The sequence below is a fragment of the Aspergillus ambiguus genome (genome assembly GCF_047715705.1).
Source record: "Aspergillus ambiguus strain CBS 117.58 unplaced genomic scaffold BDV59scaffold_6, whole genome shotgun sequence".
NCBI classification, from domain to species: Eukaryota; Fungi; Ascomycota; class Eurotiomycetes; order Eurotiales; family Aspergillaceae; genus Aspergillus; species Aspergillus ambiguus.
Window position 1 is genome coordinate 845,431 of NW_027395519.1, and position 18,852 is coordinate 864,282.

The 18,852-nt window shown below is 56.2% G+C and overlaps 8 protein-coding genes across 8 annotated transcripts; 3 read left to right on the top strand and 5 right to left on the bottom strand.

Annotated features, from left to right (window-relative positions):
- The first annotated feature begins 201 nt into the window (after nt 1-201).
- On the top strand, nt 202-1,558 carry BDV59DRAFT_173313 (NAD(P)-dependent oxidoreductase). Its single transcript, XM_073688875.1, has 5 exons — nt 202-258; nt 320-517; nt 581-912; nt 998-1,135; nt 1,204-1,558. Exons 1-5 carry the CDS (start codon nt 241-243, stop codon nt 1,466-1,468), a joined length of 951 nt encoding a protein of 316 aa, XP_073550636.1. The 5' UTR covers nt 202-240; the 3' UTR covers nt 1,469-1,558.
- On the bottom strand, nt 1,539-3,681 carry BDV59DRAFT_173315 (bZIP transcription factor). Its single transcript, XM_073688876.1, has 2 exons — nt 3,037-3,681; nt 1,539-2,969 (listed from the first exon to the last, which is right to left on the bottom strand). Exons 1-2 carry the CDS (start codon nt 3,533-3,535, stop codon nt 1,855-1,857), a joined length of 1,614 nt encoding a protein of 537 aa, XP_073550637.1. The 5' UTR covers nt 3,536-3,681; the 3' UTR covers nt 1,539-1,854.
- A 163-nt stretch (nt 3,682-3,844) lies between these two features.
- Nucleotides 3,845-5,855, bottom strand: BDV59DRAFT_173317 (GTP cyclohydrolase II). Its single transcript, XM_073688877.1, has one exon. The coding sequence runs from the start codon at nt 5,539-5,541 to the stop codon at nt 4,282-4,284; it is 1,260 nt and encodes a 419-aa protein (XP_073550638.1). The 5' UTR covers nt 5,542-5,855; the 3' UTR covers nt 3,845-4,281.
- On the bottom strand, nt 5,856-7,573 carry BDV59DRAFT_173319 (SAGA-associated factor 29 family protein). Its single transcript, XM_073688878.1, has 3 exons — nt 7,150-7,573; nt 6,378-6,903; nt 5,856-6,307 (listed from the first exon to the last, which is right to left on the bottom strand). The coding sequence occupies exons 1-3, from the start codon at nt 7,334-7,336 to the stop codon at nt 6,025-6,027; spliced, it is 996 nt and encodes a 331-aa protein (XP_073550639.1). The 5' UTR covers nt 7,337-7,573; the 3' UTR covers nt 5,856-6,024.
- Nucleotides 7,574-7,752: 179 nt separating this feature from the next.
- Nucleotides 7,753-9,737, top strand: pmi1 (mannose-6-phosphate isomerase pmi1). The gene is made up of 5 exons (XM_073687261.1): nt 7,753-7,916; nt 7,977-7,997; nt 8,060-8,151; nt 8,219-8,456; nt 8,520-9,737. Exons 1-5 carry the CDS (start codon nt 7,886-7,888, stop codon nt 9,524-9,526), a joined length of 1,389 nt encoding a protein of 462 aa, XP_073550640.1. The 5' UTR covers nt 7,753-7,885; the 3' UTR covers nt 9,527-9,737.
- On the top strand, nt 9,664-11,225 carry BDV59DRAFT_145553 (putative 6-hexanolactone hydrolase). Its single transcript, XM_073687263.1, has 4 exons — nt 9,664-10,000; nt 10,074-10,219; nt 10,283-10,875; nt 10,942-11,225. Exons 1-4 carry the CDS (start codon nt 9,801-9,803, stop codon nt 11,074-11,076), a joined length of 1,074 nt encoding a protein of 357 aa, XP_073550641.1. The 5' UTR covers nt 9,664-9,800; the 3' UTR covers nt 11,077-11,225.
- Nucleotides 11,182-12,678, bottom strand: BDV59DRAFT_145525 (putative Coatomer subunit epsilon). The gene is made up of 5 exons (XM_073687262.1): nt 12,522-12,678; nt 12,077-12,455; nt 11,874-12,009; nt 11,543-11,781; nt 11,182-11,482 (listed from the first exon to the last, which is right to left on the bottom strand). The coding sequence occupies exons 1-5, from the start codon at nt 12,544-12,546 to the stop codon at nt 11,374-11,376; spliced, it is 888 nt and encodes a 295-aa protein (XP_073550642.1). The 5' UTR covers nt 12,547-12,678; the 3' UTR covers nt 11,182-11,373.
- Nucleotides 12,679-13,825: 1,147 nt separating this feature from the next.
- On the bottom strand, nt 13,826-17,882 carry BDV59DRAFT_145569 (putative 1-phosphatidylinositol-4,5-bisphosphate phosphodiesterase Plc1). Its single transcript, XM_073687265.1, has one exon. The coding sequence runs from the start codon at nt 17,498-17,500 to the stop codon at nt 14,048-14,050; it is 3,453 nt and encodes a 1,150-aa protein (XP_073550643.1). The 5' UTR covers nt 17,501-17,882; the 3' UTR covers nt 13,826-14,047.
- Between the last annotated feature and the right edge of the window lie 970 nt (nt 17,883-18,852).

The following is an 18,852-nucleotide window of genomic DNA, read 5'->3' on the forward strand; positions in this document are numbered from 1 at the left end:
AGAGCGCATAACACCAAGAACATCTGAAATGCAAAATCCCATCGAAAATTGCACGATCATCTATAAACCGTCTCCCAAACCAGCCAAGACCATCAATACTCGGGACTATACAATGCTCTGAACGCAACTTCGCCGTGGTCCGCCCGACTTCGGGCCCGCCCGCTATCGCTCCCACTATAAACAACCGCCAAACCTCCGTCACTCATCCCGAGCGGCCCTAAACAGCACAACACCCACACCATGTCCCGTATCGGATGGGTACAATTCCCCTCCCCCCTATGAATATAAAGATAATAGATGGCATGCTGACACTGCCTAGTACGGCCTCGGCTCCATGGGCCTGGCCATGGCCACCAACCTGCAAAAACACCTGGCCAGCAGGTCCGGCAGCGCCCTGACGAACCTCATCTACTCCAACCGCACCATGGCGCGCGGCGATGCACTCAAGCTCCTCGGAGCCACGCCCGAGACCAATTTCCAGAATCTCGTCGGTCAATGCGGGATCATTTTCACCATGGTCTGTGGCCCCCCACCCAGCCCCCCTTCAGACCACGCACGAAAGCAAAATTAACCCACCCAGGTCTCCAACGATAAAGTTCTCACCAGTCTGGTCGACTCGGCCCTCGCGTCGGGCCACTCCCTCCACGACAAGATCTTCGTGGACTGCTCGACCGTGCACCCCACCACGGTGGGACTGACGGTGGCCCGGCTCCAGGAGCAGAGGGCCTCGTTCCTGGCGGCCCCCGTGTTCGGCGGGAACCCCATCGCCGTCGACGGCAAATTGGTCTTTGCCCTTGCGGGGCCCAAAAAGGCGTCGGAGGTCGTGAAGCCGCTGATCCAGGATGTCATGGGGCGGAAGGTGATCGACTGCGGCGAGGACGCGACCAAGTCCTCGCTGCTGAAGATTGCCGGGTATGTGGTTTTCCGGAGCCTTTGTTGGCCGACGCGATCCATCCCCGTCCGAGGTGAATAAGAAGGTTACTGACTGACTGGACAGAAATATCGTCACCGTCAATATGATGGAGGCCGTCGGCGAAGCGCAGGTCTTTGCCGAACAGACAGGGCTCGGGACCGGCCCCATGGAGGAGCTCATTGGCGAGGCGTTCGGCCCCGTGGCTGGAGGGTACTCGAAACGGTACGTACTGTGGTGGTCGAGTGAGGTAGAAAGGCGATATGCGCGGGACGCAAGACTAATACGCGCAGATTGACCTCGGGAGTCTATGCTCCCCCGTTGGGATCGCGTCCCGGATTTGGTGTGTCGTTGGCGATCAAGGATGCGGACCATGCTTTTGCGATGGCCCAGGAGCACAAGCTTGAGCTGCCCGGGCTGCAGATCGCGCGTGATAACATGGTTGCGGCGCGGGAATACGCTGGCGAGTGTTTGGATAGTAGCTCTATGTATGGGGTTCTCCGCCAGAAGGCCGGGATGGAGTTTTGGAACGAGAAGAGCCGCCAGGGAGGAAAGTGAGACATCTATGCTCGGCGTCCTTCTGTAGAATCTGTACATGATACCTGACCTCGGTTCTGTTACCTCTAGACATCCATCGAAATGCAGTTCATTGTGTTGATTAATATATATGATGGTTGAGGATTAATCGGATTGAATCTCACTATACAGCCGGATGAACCCACAGCCCCCTGCGTGTTCATGTGATGGTTTCCAAAAGCCCAAACCGAAGAATAAACACGAATCGAATAGGACAGGAAGAACACACGTCGCCTGGAGGCAGGCTACCGGGCGATTTTACGCAACTGGTGGAAAGACGACTGATGGGCACGGCCAACAACAAACCAAATTACCATTAAACGCCTCCGTCATAAGCATGCTGAATCAGATACGAGATATGAGATACGTCAAACGTTGCTTCGAATCTTGGTCGTCTCCACCAAGTTCGGGTACGCCTCGGCAAACGCCGGGCCCAAAGACCAGTTGCTGAGATTCGTCAAATGCCGCTCAAACACGGGATTGATGATCAGCTCATTGTCGTCGCCCGTTGAAAGCAGACAGTCGGTGTCCTCATACGGCCAATTGACCGACAGCGTGCGCGTGAACGGGATAAACCAGTTCTCAAACGGGTAGTCGCTGTATGACATGACCACGCGATCTCGCATGCGCGGCCACGGGAGATAGTCCATCCAGGCCGGATGAGGCGTCAACAGCTGCGACGGACGGGGAGTGAGCCACTCCGGCAAGCGCTCGTAATTCTCCTGGGTCGGATAGATCTGCCATCGCATGAGGAGGAACATCACATACAGCACGGCAACCTGCTCCGGCAGCGACGAGATGTCCGGAAACGTGCGCAGGATGTCCGTGAAGACCTTGGAAAGCGGATGGGAGTATGCACCCTTCTCAGGGTTGAGGAGCGAGGAGACACTAGGGTAGGGAGGCCCCACCAGTTTCTGCCGAGGCACGCCCTGCGCGGCCTCCCGCTGGCGATGGTGGAGGAAATCCAGCAAGACGGCGTCTAAGGTGCATGTCGCGGGAACGTTTCGTATCGGGGTCGCGTAGGCGGCCACTGGCTGTTCTGGACTGGGTCCTTGGGAGAGCGGAGACCCGTACATGGACGGGGTGCTCAGCGGAGGCCGGAGGTTGTCCGACGGGCGACGGAAGACGTCCACCCGGGGCACCTGGTGGGTGGCATCCAGGAGAAAGTTGAAGCCCATCCTCTCGTCGGACCCAAAATCTAGTCCATGGGTAAGGTTGTGCCGCTGATAGTCAAAGGCGATTCGAAACGAAGCGCCCGAGCTAGTCGAGCCCTCCCGCCGAACTGAGGTGGTGCCCAAGGTGGGTGCGGAATGGGTGGAGGAGGGAGTCCCCACGCTTGGGATAGATTCGGGGTAGGTATTGTCGTAGGGGGCGGCGGGCTTCGGAGCGAACGGGCTGTTTTCGAGGAAGTTCGGCGTGGCGGAGAGAGAAGGGACCGACTTGGGAATGGCGCGAGCCGTCTCAGCGAGGTTGGGGGAGGTATCTGGGGAGACCGCTGGAGGTTAGCGTCACAACATCAGACTGGCGATGTGTCGGTCTGGGCGCCATACTGTTGCACGGATCCTGCTGCTTCCCGACCAAAGGCTGGATGGTATCCATGATCGCCTTCAGTCCTTGGCGCAGCTCCCGGTTCTCCGCCTGGAGGGCTTCATTCTGCTTGAGGGCGGCCTGGAGGTCCAGGAAGGGTTTCTGGGAGGATAAATCGCGCACGCGTTGTTCAAGGGCATCGATATGGGCCTTGGTGCGCTCGCGAATGGCTCGCTGTGCCTGACGATCGTTGGCGCGTTTCTTCGCCAATTGCTCGGGAGTGAGATTGGCGACCCCCCGAGCGGATGTGCTGTTCATCTTGCGCTTGCGACCCGCCGATGCGGCGGAGGTCGCATCCGGAGTCGCGGTATCGGTAAACCCGGACGGCGTAGGAGAGTCTTCCAACTTCACATATTCAGGAGCCACGGGAGTTGGATCCATCGAACTGGACGGTCGTGGCACGGAGGACTCGAAGGCCGGAGGAGCCGCCACATCATTGAGAGGAGACATGCGGCTGGCCATCGCCTGCTCTCGTATCGTTATCGAACGGACAAGGCCATCCAAATACGGCCAGAAAGAGACGACTGTAATTGTTAGGAGGAAGATGGAGACGGCATTGAGTTATAAGGAGAGAGGTGAAGACGGAGAGTTAAAAAAAAAAAGAGGTCGAAAAGGCAGGTTGAGGAATGAATGACACACGGCTGGACGACGCCGACTGGATCTGGTGGAGTCCCGGCCGAAGCTAATCGTCACCCCGTATTCTCGGACTGCGGCGGGCGGATTGGGATCATGCCGGCGCGAAAATCTACAAGTATAGACCCGATAGAAGGAGGGAAAAAAAATGTCGTCATGTTTTTAATGGTGTCCTTCCAAATGATCGAGATTTAAACTCCTACAGATTATCCAGACCCCCGATCAAGACCGGCAACAAAATAATACAATCATGGAACAACTCTGGGTGACCCAGGAAATCAGATCTCCAAACCAAGTAATGTGGACGAACATCAACCGGACATGATCGCAGCCAAGAATATGAACAGGCGAATGAAGCAATGGCGGTCGTATAGCAGAACAATCAAAAGCGTCACAACGTGTATCCCATGAAGGAGTTGAGGATATCCAATGCAAGTGTAACGAGAGAGCGAGAGCGACAGGGAAAAAAAAAAAAAGGGACAAATGTGCAAGTAGCTATAGAGAATTAAACAAGGGTTCACTGTATCATATGGCCCATCTTGGAAATCTGGGGGAATCATTAGTCTTGGACCCTTTCACACAGCCGAAGCCATCAGGCAATACAGGAGAAGAAAGAAACTCACCTTAGTCCTCAGGTAACCTTCTACTTCCGAACTCTTGATACCCGCCTTTCCGCCCGTCTTCCATGCCAAGGGTACCATCGCAACCCGCTCCTTCACCTCCACCTCCCGATTGGGTCCCTCCACCGCCCGCACCTTATCCGGGTTATTCGTGAGCAGCCGGATCCCGTGGGGATTGGCATCCACGCCCAGACCCAGATCCACCAGCATCGCGGTGGCGAGTCCATAACTGCGGGCATCAGCGGGATGACGCAGCAGCAGGTTGGCCTCCACCGTGTCGGAGCCGAGATCTTGCAGATTATACGCCTTCAGTTTCTCGCCCAGACCGATGCCGCGGCCTTCTTGGCGGAGGTAGATGATGACACCGCCGGAGGCGTTGGATGGGACGATCCGGCTTTGCTGGGAGGCAACCTCGGCCAGGGTCTCCATGGGCAGGGACATCAACCGAGCAGCCTCGTCCAGTTGCTCTCCGCAGTCACAACGGGCCGACCACGCTGTCTCGCCCGTGTAGCATTCCGAGTGGATTCGCACCAGCGGTGCTTGGCTGGGATTGCTTTGCGCAAGGTCGGGGGGGCCCGACACGGGCCCATCTGCGGCAGCGGTGCCGGCGGGAGTCGTGCGAGTCGAGCCTCCTGTGCCCTCCGAGACGCCTCCCTCATCATACCAACTGCTGATTCGACCGGGGTGGAGCTTGCCGATATAGGCGCCGCGGATCATGCGATCCATCTCGGTCTCCCCCGGCCTCACGGCGTCCAAACTACGACTTCGAATGCTGTTCCCGAAAACGATGGCGAGGTGTTCTTTGTTGTCGAGATCATTGTGGTAGAGGTGGAGGAACATTTCGGCGCCGTTGGTGGTGGGGATCCGTGCGCGAACGATGCATTCGACATTGGGGAGACAGGAGAGAAGCCTGGGCGGCTTGGAATGGGCGGTCGATTGAGTCTGCTGGTAGAGCTGCGCCGGGCTCACGGAACCTCCCGGGGTCTGTGGTGGAGTGAAGGAGGGAGAGAGGATGGATGGAGGGACCGAGGGAGTTGCGCTCCCACTGGGACTCTCCGCGCCTTTGGCGTTGCATCGGATGTCCTGGATGCGCTGGTTCAAGGAGGGAGGAGCCGGAGCATTCAAGGAGAGGTCATCATCGACAGAGGGTGTAGAGGAAAAGGGGTCTTGCGGCGTGAAGGACGGGGAGGCGTGGGATGGTAAGTTCAACGACATCGCGGTGGCGGTGATGGTTCGGTGATGGTGGCTAGGAAAGCGACAGGGGAGATTATCCGCGGACGAAGAGCATGTCAGAGAGAAGACGCCGATGCATGAAAAGTTTCCAAGGGTAACACGAGCAAGCAGAGAGAGGAGTTAAGATATGTTGATATTCCGTGGCATGCGGTCTTCGGAGCCTCGGGAATTGCAATCCCACCTCTGTTGGATGGACCGCGGGGGGGAAATGAAAGAGGGGCTGAGTCATCCCGCGTTAGTCACGCTGACCGACCGATTAGTCGCAGGCAAGAGAGCAGATCTAGCAACTTCTACCGCTTTAGCAATTTTTATGATCTAATGTGAATCCCAACCAGCACAGCAAAAGTCACCCCAAACCACTAACCCGGACTCCTCATCCCACCCAATTCCCAAATTGATCGTCGCAGTCAGGGGGTATCGTCGTAGTACAGTTTCAAAGCAAAACAAAAATCCCATGCCCCTGTCTTATTTCCATGGAATGTCCAGCACGAATCGGCGGTCGACTTCCATCTCCTTGTCGTCTTCCTCGCCCTCAAACTTCAGCCGGTAGACGTCCTTTCGCGACCCCATCACCTCGGCGCAGTAGAAAGTAGTCGTATCGGGGTACCGAGCCAGGACCTGCCTCCCCACCGGGAACGACGGCAGGGCCGATCCCACTTGGGGGATCGGAATCAGCGAGGCCGCAGTCGTCTTATAGACCGCCCCCTGCTCGCCATTCTCGTTGGGCTCGGGGTCCTGTACGTCATACCTGGAGATGCCACGTTAGTTGACCGGCCCCTGTAGGACACATGCCGCGCGGCTCGCGGGGGCAGACATACCGTTTCTTAGTGCCGTCTCCCGAAATGCTCTTGATGATGCATTGGATCCCTTCGCCCTCGAATCCTTGTTTTTTGTTGTGCTTGAACACGACTTCCGCTCCAATCACTAGCTGTCCACTGCGCTCGGCTACGGTGCCCTTGGTGCTTTCGGAGCCCTCTTCGATCTTCACGGTGACACTGTCCCGACTATCGCGGCCCTCGCGAGCTTGCGCGCTCGACACGCTCGTGCTGCGTTGGGCACCGCCCTTGGAGCGACTGGCCTTATCCGACAGGGAAGGCCCCGAGGGCGCAGGGGATTCCGTGGCGGATCCATCCAGTTCATTTCGTTTCTTCCGGGACTTGGAGAGGGCCGTGGCGCGATTCTGTGGCGCCTCCGCCTCCGACGCTTGACGGAGTGCCGTCAAGAGTCCCAGATTTTTGATCACATCACTGGGTTCATCTTGCAGGATGGCTCTCTCATCTTCGCAGAGCTTGAGCATCTGCCGGTAGAGGTTGTCCAGCTGATTATGCTCCGTGAGGGTGGGTCCTGGAATCAATTAGCAATCCATGTCAAACATGGCATCAACAGTCAAGAATAACAATGGCCGACGATAGGAGAGTCAGATTGGACAGCATGGGGCGTCGTAAAACCAAGCCATCTGTTGAACCCTCCGAGGGTAATCCAGGAACAACGAAAACAACACGGCTATATTCTTTTCCCAAGGGCAAGGAGGATCCGAAATAAATCCCAGATAGAAAATTCCACAAAAAGACAAAACTCATCAACACTTACTTCCACCCTCTCGCCCAATCTTCTCATTCAACGCGGAGATCTGTTCCGCGAGGGCTTTCTGTCTATCGTTCTTCTCCTTGGCCTTGCGCAGGTCCTGAAGGATCTTGTTCCACATGTCGGTCTCCTCGTTGGCAGCCAGGCCATTGTCCCTGGGCACGGGAGGTCCCCGTGGCCGATTCCGTGACATGATCCCCAGCGGCGGGACAGCAACGTCACGGTGAACGGGAGGAAGATTACTACTTCCGGGGAGGGTTGCAACCTCGTCGGCAAGACTCCTGGTCCGTTCGATTCTCAAAGCGTCCCACTCGAAGGCGGAGACGATCTCCTTGGTTTGGGCACTGCGCGTTCCACGAGCGGCACCCTGCCGTAAGATATGCGGACGAGGGACGGAGGCCAGCGACTCGCCCTGGGGTTCGATCGACGACGCCTTTGCGGGCCAACCAGGCAGGCGGTGATTGGCGGGATCCATCTTTGTCACGGGACGGATGCGGACAGCCCGATTGGGAATAGTGTGGCCTGTCAATCGTTCACTTTTGGTTCAAGTTGTTCTTGATTTCAACTTCGCTTCTCTCTCCAAGGTTGATTTCGTCTGGACTGATTGAGATTGACGACGAGGACTGTTTGGTGGTGTGTGTTTGTCTCTGGTTCCGAGAAGGGAAACACTCCCCCGCAGAATTGGAAGTGACAATACCAGACAAAAGAGAAACTACTCGCTTACCCCTCCATCGCATTCACCATGCAGGTCCCATTGCTTCGCCTCCAGTGTGGTGCGTCTCTCCTGTGCTCCACTCTCTCAATGCCTCTCTAACATATTTGTTGCATTCTAGGCGTCAACAGCTATGACTGGGGTATGGCTCTTTCCATCGACATACGATATCCCCCACTATAACATCACTGACCTGACCCGCAGGCAAGGTCGGCCACGACTCCGCGGCTGCAAAGTACGCCGCCATCACCGCTGCCTCCGACTTCTCCATTGATGCCGAAAAGCCATACGCCGAGGTTGGTGTTTCTCCACGGACCAGGACCTGGACTATGTCGCACCTCCGCTAACCTCATCTCCCCGCAGCTATGGATGGGCACGCATCCTTCCCTTCCCTCCAAGGATCTCGAGACGCAGCGCACCCTCCTCGACATGGTGCAGGATAACCAGGCGCTGATGTCGACCGAAGTTACCCAGCGTTATGGTGGGAAGCTTCCCTTCCTCTTCAAGGTGCTTTCCATCCGCAAGGCGCTCAGTATTCAAGCCCACCCGAACAAGAAGCTGGCGGAGCGACTCCATGCACGGGATCCCCGTAACTACCCTGGTGAGCAACTGTTGAAAAAGGATGGCCCTCGTAAATCCACAGTCTAACACCAGACTCCCATAGATGACAACCACAAGCCCGAAATGACCATCGCAATCACGCCCTTCGAAGGCCTCTGCGGCTTCCGCCCCCTGGCCGAGATCGTCCATTTCCTCAAAGCCGTTGCTCCCCTTCGCCAACTAGTCGGTTCCGATGCCGCCAGCGAGTTCGAGAACGCTGTTCAAGGTTCCGAAGATTCCGACGACCCCTTCACCACAAAGAAGAACAAGGACGCTTTGCGCGCAGTGTTCACATCCCTGATGCGGGCCTCACCCCAACAGATCGAAGCGGCGACCGCAGACCTGGTCGCGTTAGCACAAAGCGCCCCCGAGACCTTTGCAACGAGCTCTGAGACCCCGGCTACGAACCCCAGTGACCCAGCCGGTATGGCGGCGCTCGTCACCCGCCTCAACGGACAGTTCCCCAACGACATCGGCCTGTTCGTCTTCTTCTTCCTCAACTTCGTCACGCTGGCCCCCGGCGAGGCGATGTTCCTGAAGGCCGACGACATCCACGCCTACATCTCGGGCGACATTATCGAGTGCATGGCATCGTCCGACAACGTCGTCCGGGCGGGATTCACCCCCAAGTTCAAGGACGTGGACACCCTGACGGATATGCTGACCTATTCGTACGCCCCCATCGAGGAGCAGAAGCTGGAACCCACCGACTACCCATACGCCATCCTGAATGCGCGGGCGTACTCGAGCGCCTCGTCCTGTCTGCTCTACGACCCGCCAATTGAGGAATTCAGTGTGGTGAAGACGGCACTGAAGCGGACGGGAGCCAAGGCTACATTTGATGGACTCGCGGGCCCCAGCATCCTGATTTGCACCGGAGGCGAGGGCAAAATCACGGTGGGCCACAAGACCGAAGAGGTCAAGGAGGGCTATGTGTTCTTCATCGGCGCCAACGCCGAGTGCATCATCGAAAACACGGGCGAGGGCGCCGACGACGAGAACGAGTTCACAACGTACAAGGCGTTCTGCGACCTGACAGGGAAGGAGGGCATGGTGAACGGACACTTGTAAACGACGTTATATACCGGCAATGGAACAGCTCATGAAAAATGCCTACCTACCTACCTCTGTCAAGACGGGCAGCCTGTAGATCTCCGCCGCGGCCGCGGGAAAGCCGAGGTTACGGTGCTAATACGATCATTGGGAGATGCGGGGAACCCAAAATCCTCACGTTTCAACCCCATGACCATAACATATACAACGCTCATACAATAGCTCCCTTCCCCTGACCCTATTCTTCCTGTTAACCAGCGATCGTACCACCACCACAACCACCATCGGCAGGATGGCTTCGAACGAACAACCGCTCTCCTTCTGGGAGAGAGCAGATCTGTACCCGGGCCAACTGGCCGTGATGGGCGCTGTGCTGTACAACGCCGTCGCCGGAGTGTTTCGAGGAAACTCTGGCAATAAAGAGTACAAACTGCATGTGGCTAACGCGATGGTCCGCAAGACGGTGACGCGACTGAGCCCGAGACAGCTACAGTATGTACACGCCCCGGGCGTTGGCGCCAAAATTGCGACGACAGGGAAACAACTAAAAAGCCACCCAACCTAGAGCACTCTCGCCCTCGACCGACGAAGCCTACGAGGCCTTCATGAAGAGCAAGGGCGTCCAGCCTGAGAGCGTGAGCCTCCCCCACAGCGCCAAGGGCCACTGGATCGGGAACAAGAACGCCAAAAAGGTCATGGTATACTACCACGGTGAGCACGGCCCTTACTTACCCTGTCCCGGTCCCCATCCAGGCTAACCGCACCCCCCTCAAGGAGGCGGATTCGCCCTCGGCGCCGGCGAAGGCCACTTCGACTTCTACAGCGGGCTGGTCGACTCGCTCACCGCCAACGGCCACGACGTTGCGATCTTCTTTCTCTCGTACGCGCTGGCCCCGCAGTCTGCGTACCCGACGCAACTGCGCCAGGCCGTCGAAGCGCTTCGGTACATCCTTGTTGAGACGGGGCGCGCGCCGGCAGACGTGATCATCGGCGGCGACTCGGCCGGCGGGAACCTGGCGCTGGCGGTGCTGTTGCACCTGACGCATCCGCACCCGGAGATCGAGCCGCTGGCCGGCAACCTGGCGCCGCTGGCCGGGGTGGTTGCGTTCGCGCCGTGGGTGAACTTCGCCACGGACGGCAAGTCCATGCAGGAGAACCGGTACAAGGATATCATCCCCGCGGCGGCGTTGGAGTGCTGGTCGAGCAACTATGTCAGTGGGAAGGGTAAGACGGGCGACGCGTGGTGCGAGCCGAACCGGGCGCCGCTGGAGTGGTGGAAAGGCGCGAAGGCCGACCACGTGTTGATCCTTGCCGGAGGCGATGAGATCTTGTTTTCGTCGATCGACGATTTCGCGAAGAAATTCCAGGTGGGTGTCTGCCCGTCTGTTCTGATTCTGAACTTGGAGAGAAGCTAACGAGCCGCGGTCTGGCAGACTGTCGTCCCCAACACGACGTACGTGGTTGGATATGGCGAGACCCATGTGGCGCCCGTGTATAGCGGGCGGGTCTTGGGTAGGGAAACGCAGCAGGGACGGGAACTGCGGAGATGGTTGGGCCCGCGGCTGTAGGCTGGCAGTTAATATGTACTCTGACTTGGAATGTACGGGATTAGTAGCGGGTCACGATACTCCCTTTGAAAGGGATAATTATATTACGGGACGTGTATAGTGATCTGGAGCCTCCCAGCTAAGGACATCTGTCTATCACGGAGTTCAGATTGCCGTAGCCTAATCTGCAATAAAACATCAAAAGGCATCATCGCTGGTAAGCAATACCTGGGATAATAACAGCTACGCCGTTGCATCACTCATCAAACACCAACCGGACATGAACCAATAGCGAGTACAAAGAACAAGACGGCCAGCCTACGACGACACCCTAGGGGCGTACTTCGCCGCGGCGGTATCGAAGAACTCACTCTTTTCCTGGATGTCGACCAGGAGGCCATGCGACGGCTGGACCTGCTTCAGACGTCTGTTTCCTCAACCATTAGCCCAACCCACCCGTGAAAAACAACAGGGAACAAACACGTACGCTTCAAGCTCTTCCGACGGCTTCCCCGATAGCACATTAAGCACAATGCTGTTGGCAATCAACTCCGCCTCGTCGGGGTACTTCTCCAGTGCGGCCGACAACGCGGCCTCGGCCTCCGGGAGCCGACCGAGATGCATCTCCGCGACAGCCTGGCCGACGATAGACAGCGGCGCCGAGGTGCTAGGGGCCGAGGCCAGCTCTTCGTACACGTAGAACGCGGACTGGTATTTCTCGCCGCCCTGGGGGGTTTTCCATCAGCCCAACACACGCCCAGCAAACGCAACGCCAACCACCCGGGAGGGGGGGGGGGGGGAAACAGGTTACTACATACCAGTCTCATTCCCACCCACGACTCGGCAATGTTAACGAGGAGGGAGTCCTGGGCCCAACGCTTGGCGGCCTGCACCTCCTTCACGGCGAGGTCGGACCGGTTCTGCTGGAGATGGATCTGGACAATCAAGGCGACCCTGCACGTGAAGTGTCGCTGTCAGTCCGCTGGCTACCTACTATCAGGGAGGATAAGGGCCCACGTACGCCTCCAGGTTCCCCTGGTGCTTCGCCAACAAGGCCAGGGCGTCGTCGCTCTGGCCCTGCGCCTGCAGCAGCGTCCCGCAGAGGACCTCGACGGTGGCATTGTCCGGGTAGTTCTCCGCGAGGTCCTGAGCGAGCTTCAATGCCGAGTCGGTGTCTCCGGCCGTGTGCTGCGCCAGCGCCTTCACCGCAGCCAGGTCGGGGGTTTCTTCGTCGCCGCTCACATCACTTAGCACCTGGTCGGCCTGGCCGAGGGCGATCTTGGAACGGAGCTTCAGGACACGGGCGGGAAGTTGGTTCTCGGGGGATAGAGCGGTTGTGTCGAAGTCGATGACGGCGTCGTATTGGCCTTGGTGGAAGGCATTGTGGATGTTGATGAGTTCTACGGGATCGGGGTTAGCTTCGTCGTTTCTGACTCAACTTCACGGGGTCGAAGATAGATACGCACCGCCTTCTGCGGAGAATGGATCCATTGTGGGTGGAATTGAGGTGAGAACGCGGGGTGGACGAGGGAACTGTTGTTGTTGTTGAGATAGCAAGGCGGAGAGTCGATAGCGGACATGAAGTCGTCACGTTGCCTTTCCGCCAGGGAAGGTGGACCGAACCCGAGCGGCAGGTGGCCCGAACTATGTACTTCCTATGAGCCACCAAGGAATACTCATGCTTGGATTCTTACGAGTAGGATCTGAAATAGACGGCGAGAATGAGAGGTCTGCCTTGGTGTGAAAAGCGGTCCTCTTGCTCGTAGGGCTGATTGAACAGGTCGGATCAGGTCTGTCTGGGGGATCTATTCAGTCGCTATCAGGTACAGACGGTAGTCACGAGAATGATCCAGCACGAGGCAAGCAATGGCACTATCAACTTCCGGATAAAATCTTCGCTAGCTTTGAAGGGGTGGCAGATTTCCCCGACGTGGATCAAGGGATATCGTATTGCTTTGGCACGCAAGATTTCTGATTTACCTTGTTCATCTGGAAACGATTGAACAGACTATTCGGAGCGACAATACGAGATGGAACGGGTCAACAAATGGCGCTGAATCTCATCGCCCAGGATACAGAAGGAGCCTGACTGAGCCCTGGAAACCAAATGAAGCCAGACGTTTCTTGCTTGATTAGAAACTTCCCAGAGATGTCCGCAGTTTACAGAATACTGGGAACCATGGAGGTGATCTTGTCTGGAATAAACGAGCGTCCCAGCGCGTCTTTGATATTAAAACAACAATGAGAAACATAGTGACAGACATATCCATGCGCTTTCTGGACATCATCGAGAGCCCAGCGACCAGATGGATAGAAAAAGAGTAGATAAAACACCAAGGGGGCAGGTCCAGGACATGCCACCCGCCCATGCATCTTGCCTCCACAAATGTTGTCCGATTATGCAACCTTTCCTGGGTGACTCTGGACTCCCTGAATGCTACCGTCCGACCTGACGATCCATAGCCCCAAACCATGACAGAACGCTGGACAAAGAAAGAGAAGAGAAGGGAAGAAACCAAGAACAGTAATAAAACAGGGGGCTCAGACATGCAATTACCGGCAAAAAAAAATGCACACAGTAGAGGGTATCGCCAAATACAACAGATAAAAGCAGATATAAACTCGGTGTCAACTCAAACGGTGGATGAAACGGAAACGGAGCGCCTTAAGCTTGCGTTCTGACCTCGTCGACGCAACCATGCACCATCCCTTAACAAAACCAGGTACAGTCAAACAAGTGCATGATCGTAATTCTCTTCGGGCCCGCCAGTGGCCTCAGTAACGGTAATGAGCCACGGGCTCCCGAAAGCAATTCGTCAGATAAACTATACATCAGGGTCGCGAATGCAAGTAAGGTGAAGAAAACGCCGCTCCCTTATCTGCACATGGCTGTAAAAACCGAAAAGATATCAAGAAGGAAAAGAAGGGCAAATGAAGATGAAATATAAGAAACACAGATAGAAGATGGATGCGGTCTTCCGGCTGAGGAACCTCAGTACGGCGGAAATGATGTTGTAGATGCTGTAGACACAGTGGGTGTCAGGGCGGGAGAGGTATCCCTATCCTCAGGACTTGCTGGGGTCTCGCTGCCTCTCTCAGTGAGGTCTTTCTCTCGTTCTGTGGATGAGGTACGCTTGAACACCGTCTGTCCGATTTGACGAAGAATTCCCATGCGTTCTGCACGGAGCTCGTCCGCGCCGAGCCGCTGGACAGACACAGGGTCCTCTTTACTGATCTTGCAGAACAAGGTCGAGAACAGGTATTGATCGCCACTGCCGTCATACAACGGGAGGTACCGATACCCTTGGGACAGGCTGCTTAGTTTGGCAGTGAAGGTGGCCAGCTGGACACCGCTGTTATTGCCCGTATTGCGCCCATCCAGGGAGCTCCAAACAGTCCATCGAACAAACACCAAATCAGGATACTTGGTCTCCAACGACAACTTGAAGCGGTCATTGAAGATGGGGCTATAGCCGTTACTCTGCTCGATCTTGGTACGTCGGCGATGAGGGTATCCGATTCCTGACATCCCGTTGCGCGCAGAGGCATTCATGCCACCCTCGCCGAAAACGAAGCTCTGGCCCCGATCGTCCGCGCTGAACATCTCGATCTCCACGTATGGGTTGATGTTGTCCTCAGGTCCAAGGCTCCGGGGTCGAGGCAGTTGCTGGGCAGAGATGACATCAACTGAAAAGCGAACGAGGTTCCTCTCAGTCTTCTTCTTTTGCTCATCAAGAGGACTCAGAGCGCGGAGTGAGTCCGGTTTGAGAACGTAGCCTGTTCGGTCGCTCCCAGCAGCAAACATGGCCTGGTTCAACTGCATACCGATATCGTACGTTTGCCAGTTCAACGCCGCCATCTGGACACCACGGCGCCAAAACTTGAGAGGATCAAAGTTGGAAGACCGCAGACGGAAACCAGACGGGTAGACCCGGGTGAGATACTTTCGGTTGTGCCTCTCAAAGAGCGCCTTGTTCTCCGCGTCACGAGAAATGCTTTCGAAGGATCTTTCGGCGAACGAGTAAACATGGTTGTATCGCTGACTTTCGGCGGAGTAAAAGCTATTCCACTTGTATCCTTTGGTATAAACACCTAGATCGGAGAGAGGTTTCGTGATTTTGCTCTTCTGGCGACCTTTTCTTTCCCGCTTCACGGAGCTCATGGCACCATCGCTGTCCTCCGTGGCACTGCTGACGCTGGTAGTTGTGAACGACCGTCGGTCTTGCGTGAAAAACGAACCCATGTTATCTGGGCCGATAGTGGGGGGGCTGGAGAGAGGAGGCAACGTCATAATCGCGGGACTTTCAGGGACAGTTGGGCGCATGAAAGGAGAGCTTGAGCTACGTTTTCGCCCAGCACTGGAGAAAGAGCTTCCCGACTCCTGGCGCATCTCGCCCTGGGTCTCGTCACAAGTCTTGACTTTGACGAGAATACGACCTTTAAGCTCCTCGGGCGAGGGGAGGACGAAGCTATTGGTCATCAGTGGCTCCAAGACGAGCTGTTCCTTGAATGTGTCCTTCATGATCTTCACCATGGCCAGCTGCTGTTCGGGATTGCAGTGAACTTCAAGCGATAGGATTAGGGGGAAGTCTGTGGTGATGAAAGCGTATCGGTTGATCACGGTAATGCAGTCTGCGAACAGGACGCTGGTAGTAAGTGTCCTCCCGTGAGACACAATAGGTCGGCCATCTGCGCCATCCCAGCAATCAATTTCCACACAACGACAGCCTTGGGACAATGCGCTTATGTAGGCTTCAGTGCTGGAAGCACCCGCTACCTGACGACCCAGGAGGTATGTATTGTGGGAACTCGAAATGAAATACTCGTTCAGTGGCCGGTCGAATCGGGACTGAGGGGGGCGAGAAGCATGAACCCCGTTCCAGGAAGAGGCCAAAAAGGACGTAAACGCCTCCAGGCCCATCCGCGGGGTAGGGTCCTCCCACGAAATCGGAGTATTTTGCGAACTGGATCGTGATTTTCGAACGAGCTTATCGAAGATTGACACCCAGTAGACTCGGTCAGTCTCCACATCTTCGCCTTGGACGTCGTTGAGGAAAGTCAAGAACTCCTCAAGGCTGAAGCCCTCCTTGGCATTCTTGGCATGATGCTTGAGTATATCCTTCACGTCCTTCCGTTCTTTCAAGCGGGCAACAAAATCCTGAAACTCGGCAAAATTCAGACTACCTGTTTTGCCCGAGTCCGCTTTGGAGAACTGCGCGCGAAGCATATTTTTCGAGCAATTGATGTGCAGGCTGCGACAGACACTTTCCACCGCTTCGAAATCAAGGCTCGCTTGTTCACGTGGCTTCAGCCCCTGGGGGTGTATTCTAGACATCTCGCGCTGCCAATGGGCTTTGAGAACGGCTTCACTTTGACTAGAGCCGGCCAGCCCAGCCATCAAGCCAATCCTATATCGCGAGATATCTTCCAGGGTGGAAGTCCAGAGATCGAGAATCCGGTCATTTGGAGCAATCAGGTGGAGGATCTTTACGGCACGACCCTTTGACCGTTCAGAGTCGGCGATGACAATCGTGAACCATCGGCTCTCGGTGTCCTGGGGGATCTGGTGTTCCTCCCGGTAATTGCGCGCATCCGCACCGACGCGGATCTCTTTGATGTCGTCAATGTAGAAGCGCTTGGAGGGATCGGAGACATCCCAGTATACTTTGCCTGCATCGAGATCCAGGAAGAAGCGCACTTGTTTTCGTCGCTTTCGGGTCACCTTGGTCAAGACGGTGCCCCGCTGAATCGCCGAGTCGACCTTGGGGGCAACCGCCCCGGAATTGCGATGGGCAGCCATAAAGTTATCGCTGGGCAAGCTAGAAGACTCCGTACCGTACCAGGCGCCAAGCGAATCGAGATTTTCATTGCTGTCTTCCTCGTTGCTGGAATCGAGAGCATTCTCACGTCCATTTGCGGTCCCTGTTTTACTATCACTGCGGCGACGCATGATGACAGGGCCGGAGCTGCGATCGCGTTTGTCGTTATGGGAAGTGGACTGTCGACGTCGCGTGAGCTTGTTTGCGGCGCCACGAGAGATTCGGCGCATCAAACCGGGGCCTTTGCTAGGGTTTGTGACCGAGTCCCCCGAGCCCGAGGCATTGGCGTTACCGGGGACAGCCATTACAGACTCTCCTAGTTCGAAGGGGGCGGAAGGGCAAGGCGGGAAGGGAGGCACGCGCCCTCTGAAGGAGTCTGCAGCTGTGTGCAAAGGTGTACCAGAGGGGCTTGAAGCATTCGACGGTTGGCGAATCGGATGGAGGGAATTTGGGGTGTTGGATAGGGAAGATGTATATGCCGGAGCTGAAGAGGGATTAGAGACGGGGGGAATAGAGGTGATGACATGATGTAGTTTCGGAGGCGTAGGGAGGGAGGTGATGAGTTTTAAATTGGTGGGAGTATCGCCATTCATGGTCGAAGGCGAAGAAGTAGCGGCGTAGGCCATCGGAAGTACCTCGCAGACAGCACCGGTCGGCTGCAAAGCGTGAGACTGTCAACCTGTCGTGAACCGCGCCAATTGCAGAGTCACCTGGACTCTTGAGAGGGCGAATGAGCAGACCAGCCTTGGACAAGCGGCAGTGTTGGTTCTGGGAATGGGGAGCCAATGGCCAGGATGCAATACGAGCTGAGAAAGGGAACGTGTCTGGCTGAGCGCTGCAAAAGCCACGTCCTTAGCGGGATAGTTCAGTTTTTGATATCTGCATCTTGGCCCGCCTGTGGTGCAATGCGAAGGACCCTGCCGGAGAGCACTCGCGAAAAGGACAACGGAGAGGGAGAGAGAGAAAAGGATAAAAAAGGAAATCCCGATCCCTGATAACAATTGCGATGGACACGGGGTGCCGTGTAACCAAAGCTCCGCGGGGGAGATAGCTGCGAGGTTTTAATCGTCACTTCACGTTACCAAATGGAATGGCTTCGGCTTCCCCCCTGGGATCCGCTATTAGGAACTGATCTTCGAGCCGCGGATGTATTTCTTTTTCTCGTTTGTCTTGTCGTCGATGACCCCTCCTTCAGATCGTTGATCGTCCAGTACGCGGGGAAAGCTGCCTCTCTCTCTTTTTCTGCAGCCGGTGCGGAGGCGGACCAATTGGGAGAGTAGACTGGAAGAAACGGATGAGGTTCTGCTCTGGTGGAAGTCGAAACCACTAGTGAAATTTCACCGGGGTGGTAAGGAATAAAAAAGAGCAAAACAAGAATTACAAAGAAATTATGCAGGCGATCACGACGAACGGGCTGAAAATGCGGCGCAGGTGCTTCGTTGTCAGTCAGCAACGCCTCTCCACCTCCGGATGGAGTCAAAGGAGGCAATCGGCGTTGCGGCGGTTGGCGGAGGAGTCAGAGAAGCGGGAGACAGGAGCCACGGGCAAGGCCGATGCAAGCTGTGGTTGCAGGACAACTAGCCAACGCGCAGTATGAGGACGATGCAGGTGGTCCAAAAGGGGAAGGTTGACGGTGATGGGGAACAACCGGCGAGAACGTGGATTCGCGATTGACCGACCTAGTGCGGTTTCAATGATGTCGCTGTTGCTCCGGAGGGCTGCACGGTTACGTGGGATGTTATGTTGACCAGGACCTGCAGCGACAGCCGCCAGGATTGATGTAGGTCAGAGTCGGCGCGCGATGATCATGCGACGAGGGTGGAGGGTGTAGTGATGTTCGTATGTATGTATGTAGGTAGGTACTTTGTAGGCGAGGTCACGGTGCCCAGGAATCGAATCCGGCGATGACGAACTATTTCCGATAGGGCCGACAATGGCGAAGGAGAGAACGATTCGACACTGGGAGTTGGTAAGAAGG

Excerpts from the sequence above, each read along its gene's own strand:
- BDV59DRAFT_173313 (XM_073688875.1), top strand. Across the intron at positions 518-580 it reads GCGGGATCATTTTCACCATG|GTCTCCAACGATAAAGTTCT; the intron begins GTCTGTGGCCCC and ends TAACCCACCCAG. Across the intron at positions 913-997 it reads TCGCTGCTGAAGATTGCCGG|AAATATCGTCACCGTCAATA; the intron begins GTATGTGGTTTT and ends CTGACTGGACAG.
- BDV59DRAFT_173315 (XM_073688876.1), bottom strand. The coding sequence starts at position 3,535 with ATGGCCAGCCGCATGTCTCCTCTCAATGATGTGGCGGCTCCTCCGGCC. Across the intron at positions 2,970-3,036 it reads GCAGCAGGATCCGTGCAACA|ATACCTCCCCCAACCTCGCT; the intron begins GTATGGCGCCCA and ends CGGTCTCCCCAG.
- BDV59DRAFT_173317 (XM_073688877.1), bottom strand. The coding sequence starts at position 5,541 with ATGTCGTTGAACTTACCATCCCACGCCTCCCCGTCCTTCACGCCGCAA.
- BDV59DRAFT_173319 (XM_073688878.1), bottom strand. The coding sequence starts at position 7,336 with ATGTCACGGAATCGGCCACGGGGACCTCCCGTGCCCAGGGACAATGGC. Across the intron at positions 6,904-7,149 it reads GATTGGGCGAGAGGGTGGAA|GACCCACCCTCACGGAGCAT; the intron begins GTAAGTGTTGAT and ends AATTGATTCCAG. Across the intron at positions 6,308-6,377 it reads GGAGACGGCACTAAGAAACG|GTATGACGTACAGGACCCCG; the intron begins GTATGTCTGCCC and ends TGGCATCTCCAG.
- pmi1 (XM_073687261.1), top strand. The coding sequence starts at position 7,886 with ATGCAGGTCCCATTGCTTCGCCTCCAGTGTG. Across the intron at positions 7,998-8,059 it reads CGTCAACAGCTATGACTGGG|GCAAGGTCGGCCACGACTCC; the intron begins GTATGGCTCTTT and ends CCTGACCCGCAG. Across the intron at positions 8,152-8,218 it reads CCGAAAAGCCATACGCCGAG|CTATGGATGGGCACGCATCC; the intron begins GTTGGTGTTTCT and ends ATCTCCCCGCAG.
- BDV59DRAFT_145553 (XM_073687263.1), top strand. The coding sequence starts at position 9,801 with ATGGCTTCGAACGAACAACCGCTCTCCTTCTGGGAGAGAGCAGATCTG. Across the intron at positions 10,001-10,073 it reads CTGAGCCCGAGACAGCTACA|AGCACTCTCGCCCTCGACCG; the intron begins GTATGTACACGC and ends CACCCAACCTAG. Across the intron at positions 10,876-10,941 it reads ATTTCGCGAAGAAATTCCAG|ACTGTCGTCCCCAACACGAC; the intron begins GTGGGTGTCTGC and ends GCGGTCTGGCAG.
- BDV59DRAFT_145525 (XM_073687262.1), bottom strand. The coding sequence starts at position 12,546 with ATGGATCCATTCTCCGCAGAAGGCG. Across the intron at positions 12,010-12,076 it reads CACCAGGGGAACCTGGAGGC|GGTCGCCTTGATTGTCCAGA; the intron begins GTACGTGGGCCC and ends CTTCACGTGCAG. Across the intron at positions 11,483-11,542 it reads CCGTCGGAAGAGCTTGAAGC|ACGTCTGAAGCAGGTCCAGC; the intron begins GTACGTGTTTGT and ends TTGAGGAAACAG.
- BDV59DRAFT_145569 (XM_073687265.1), bottom strand. The coding sequence starts at position 17,500 with ATGGCCTACGCCGCTACTTCTTCGCCTTCGACCATGAATGGCGATACT.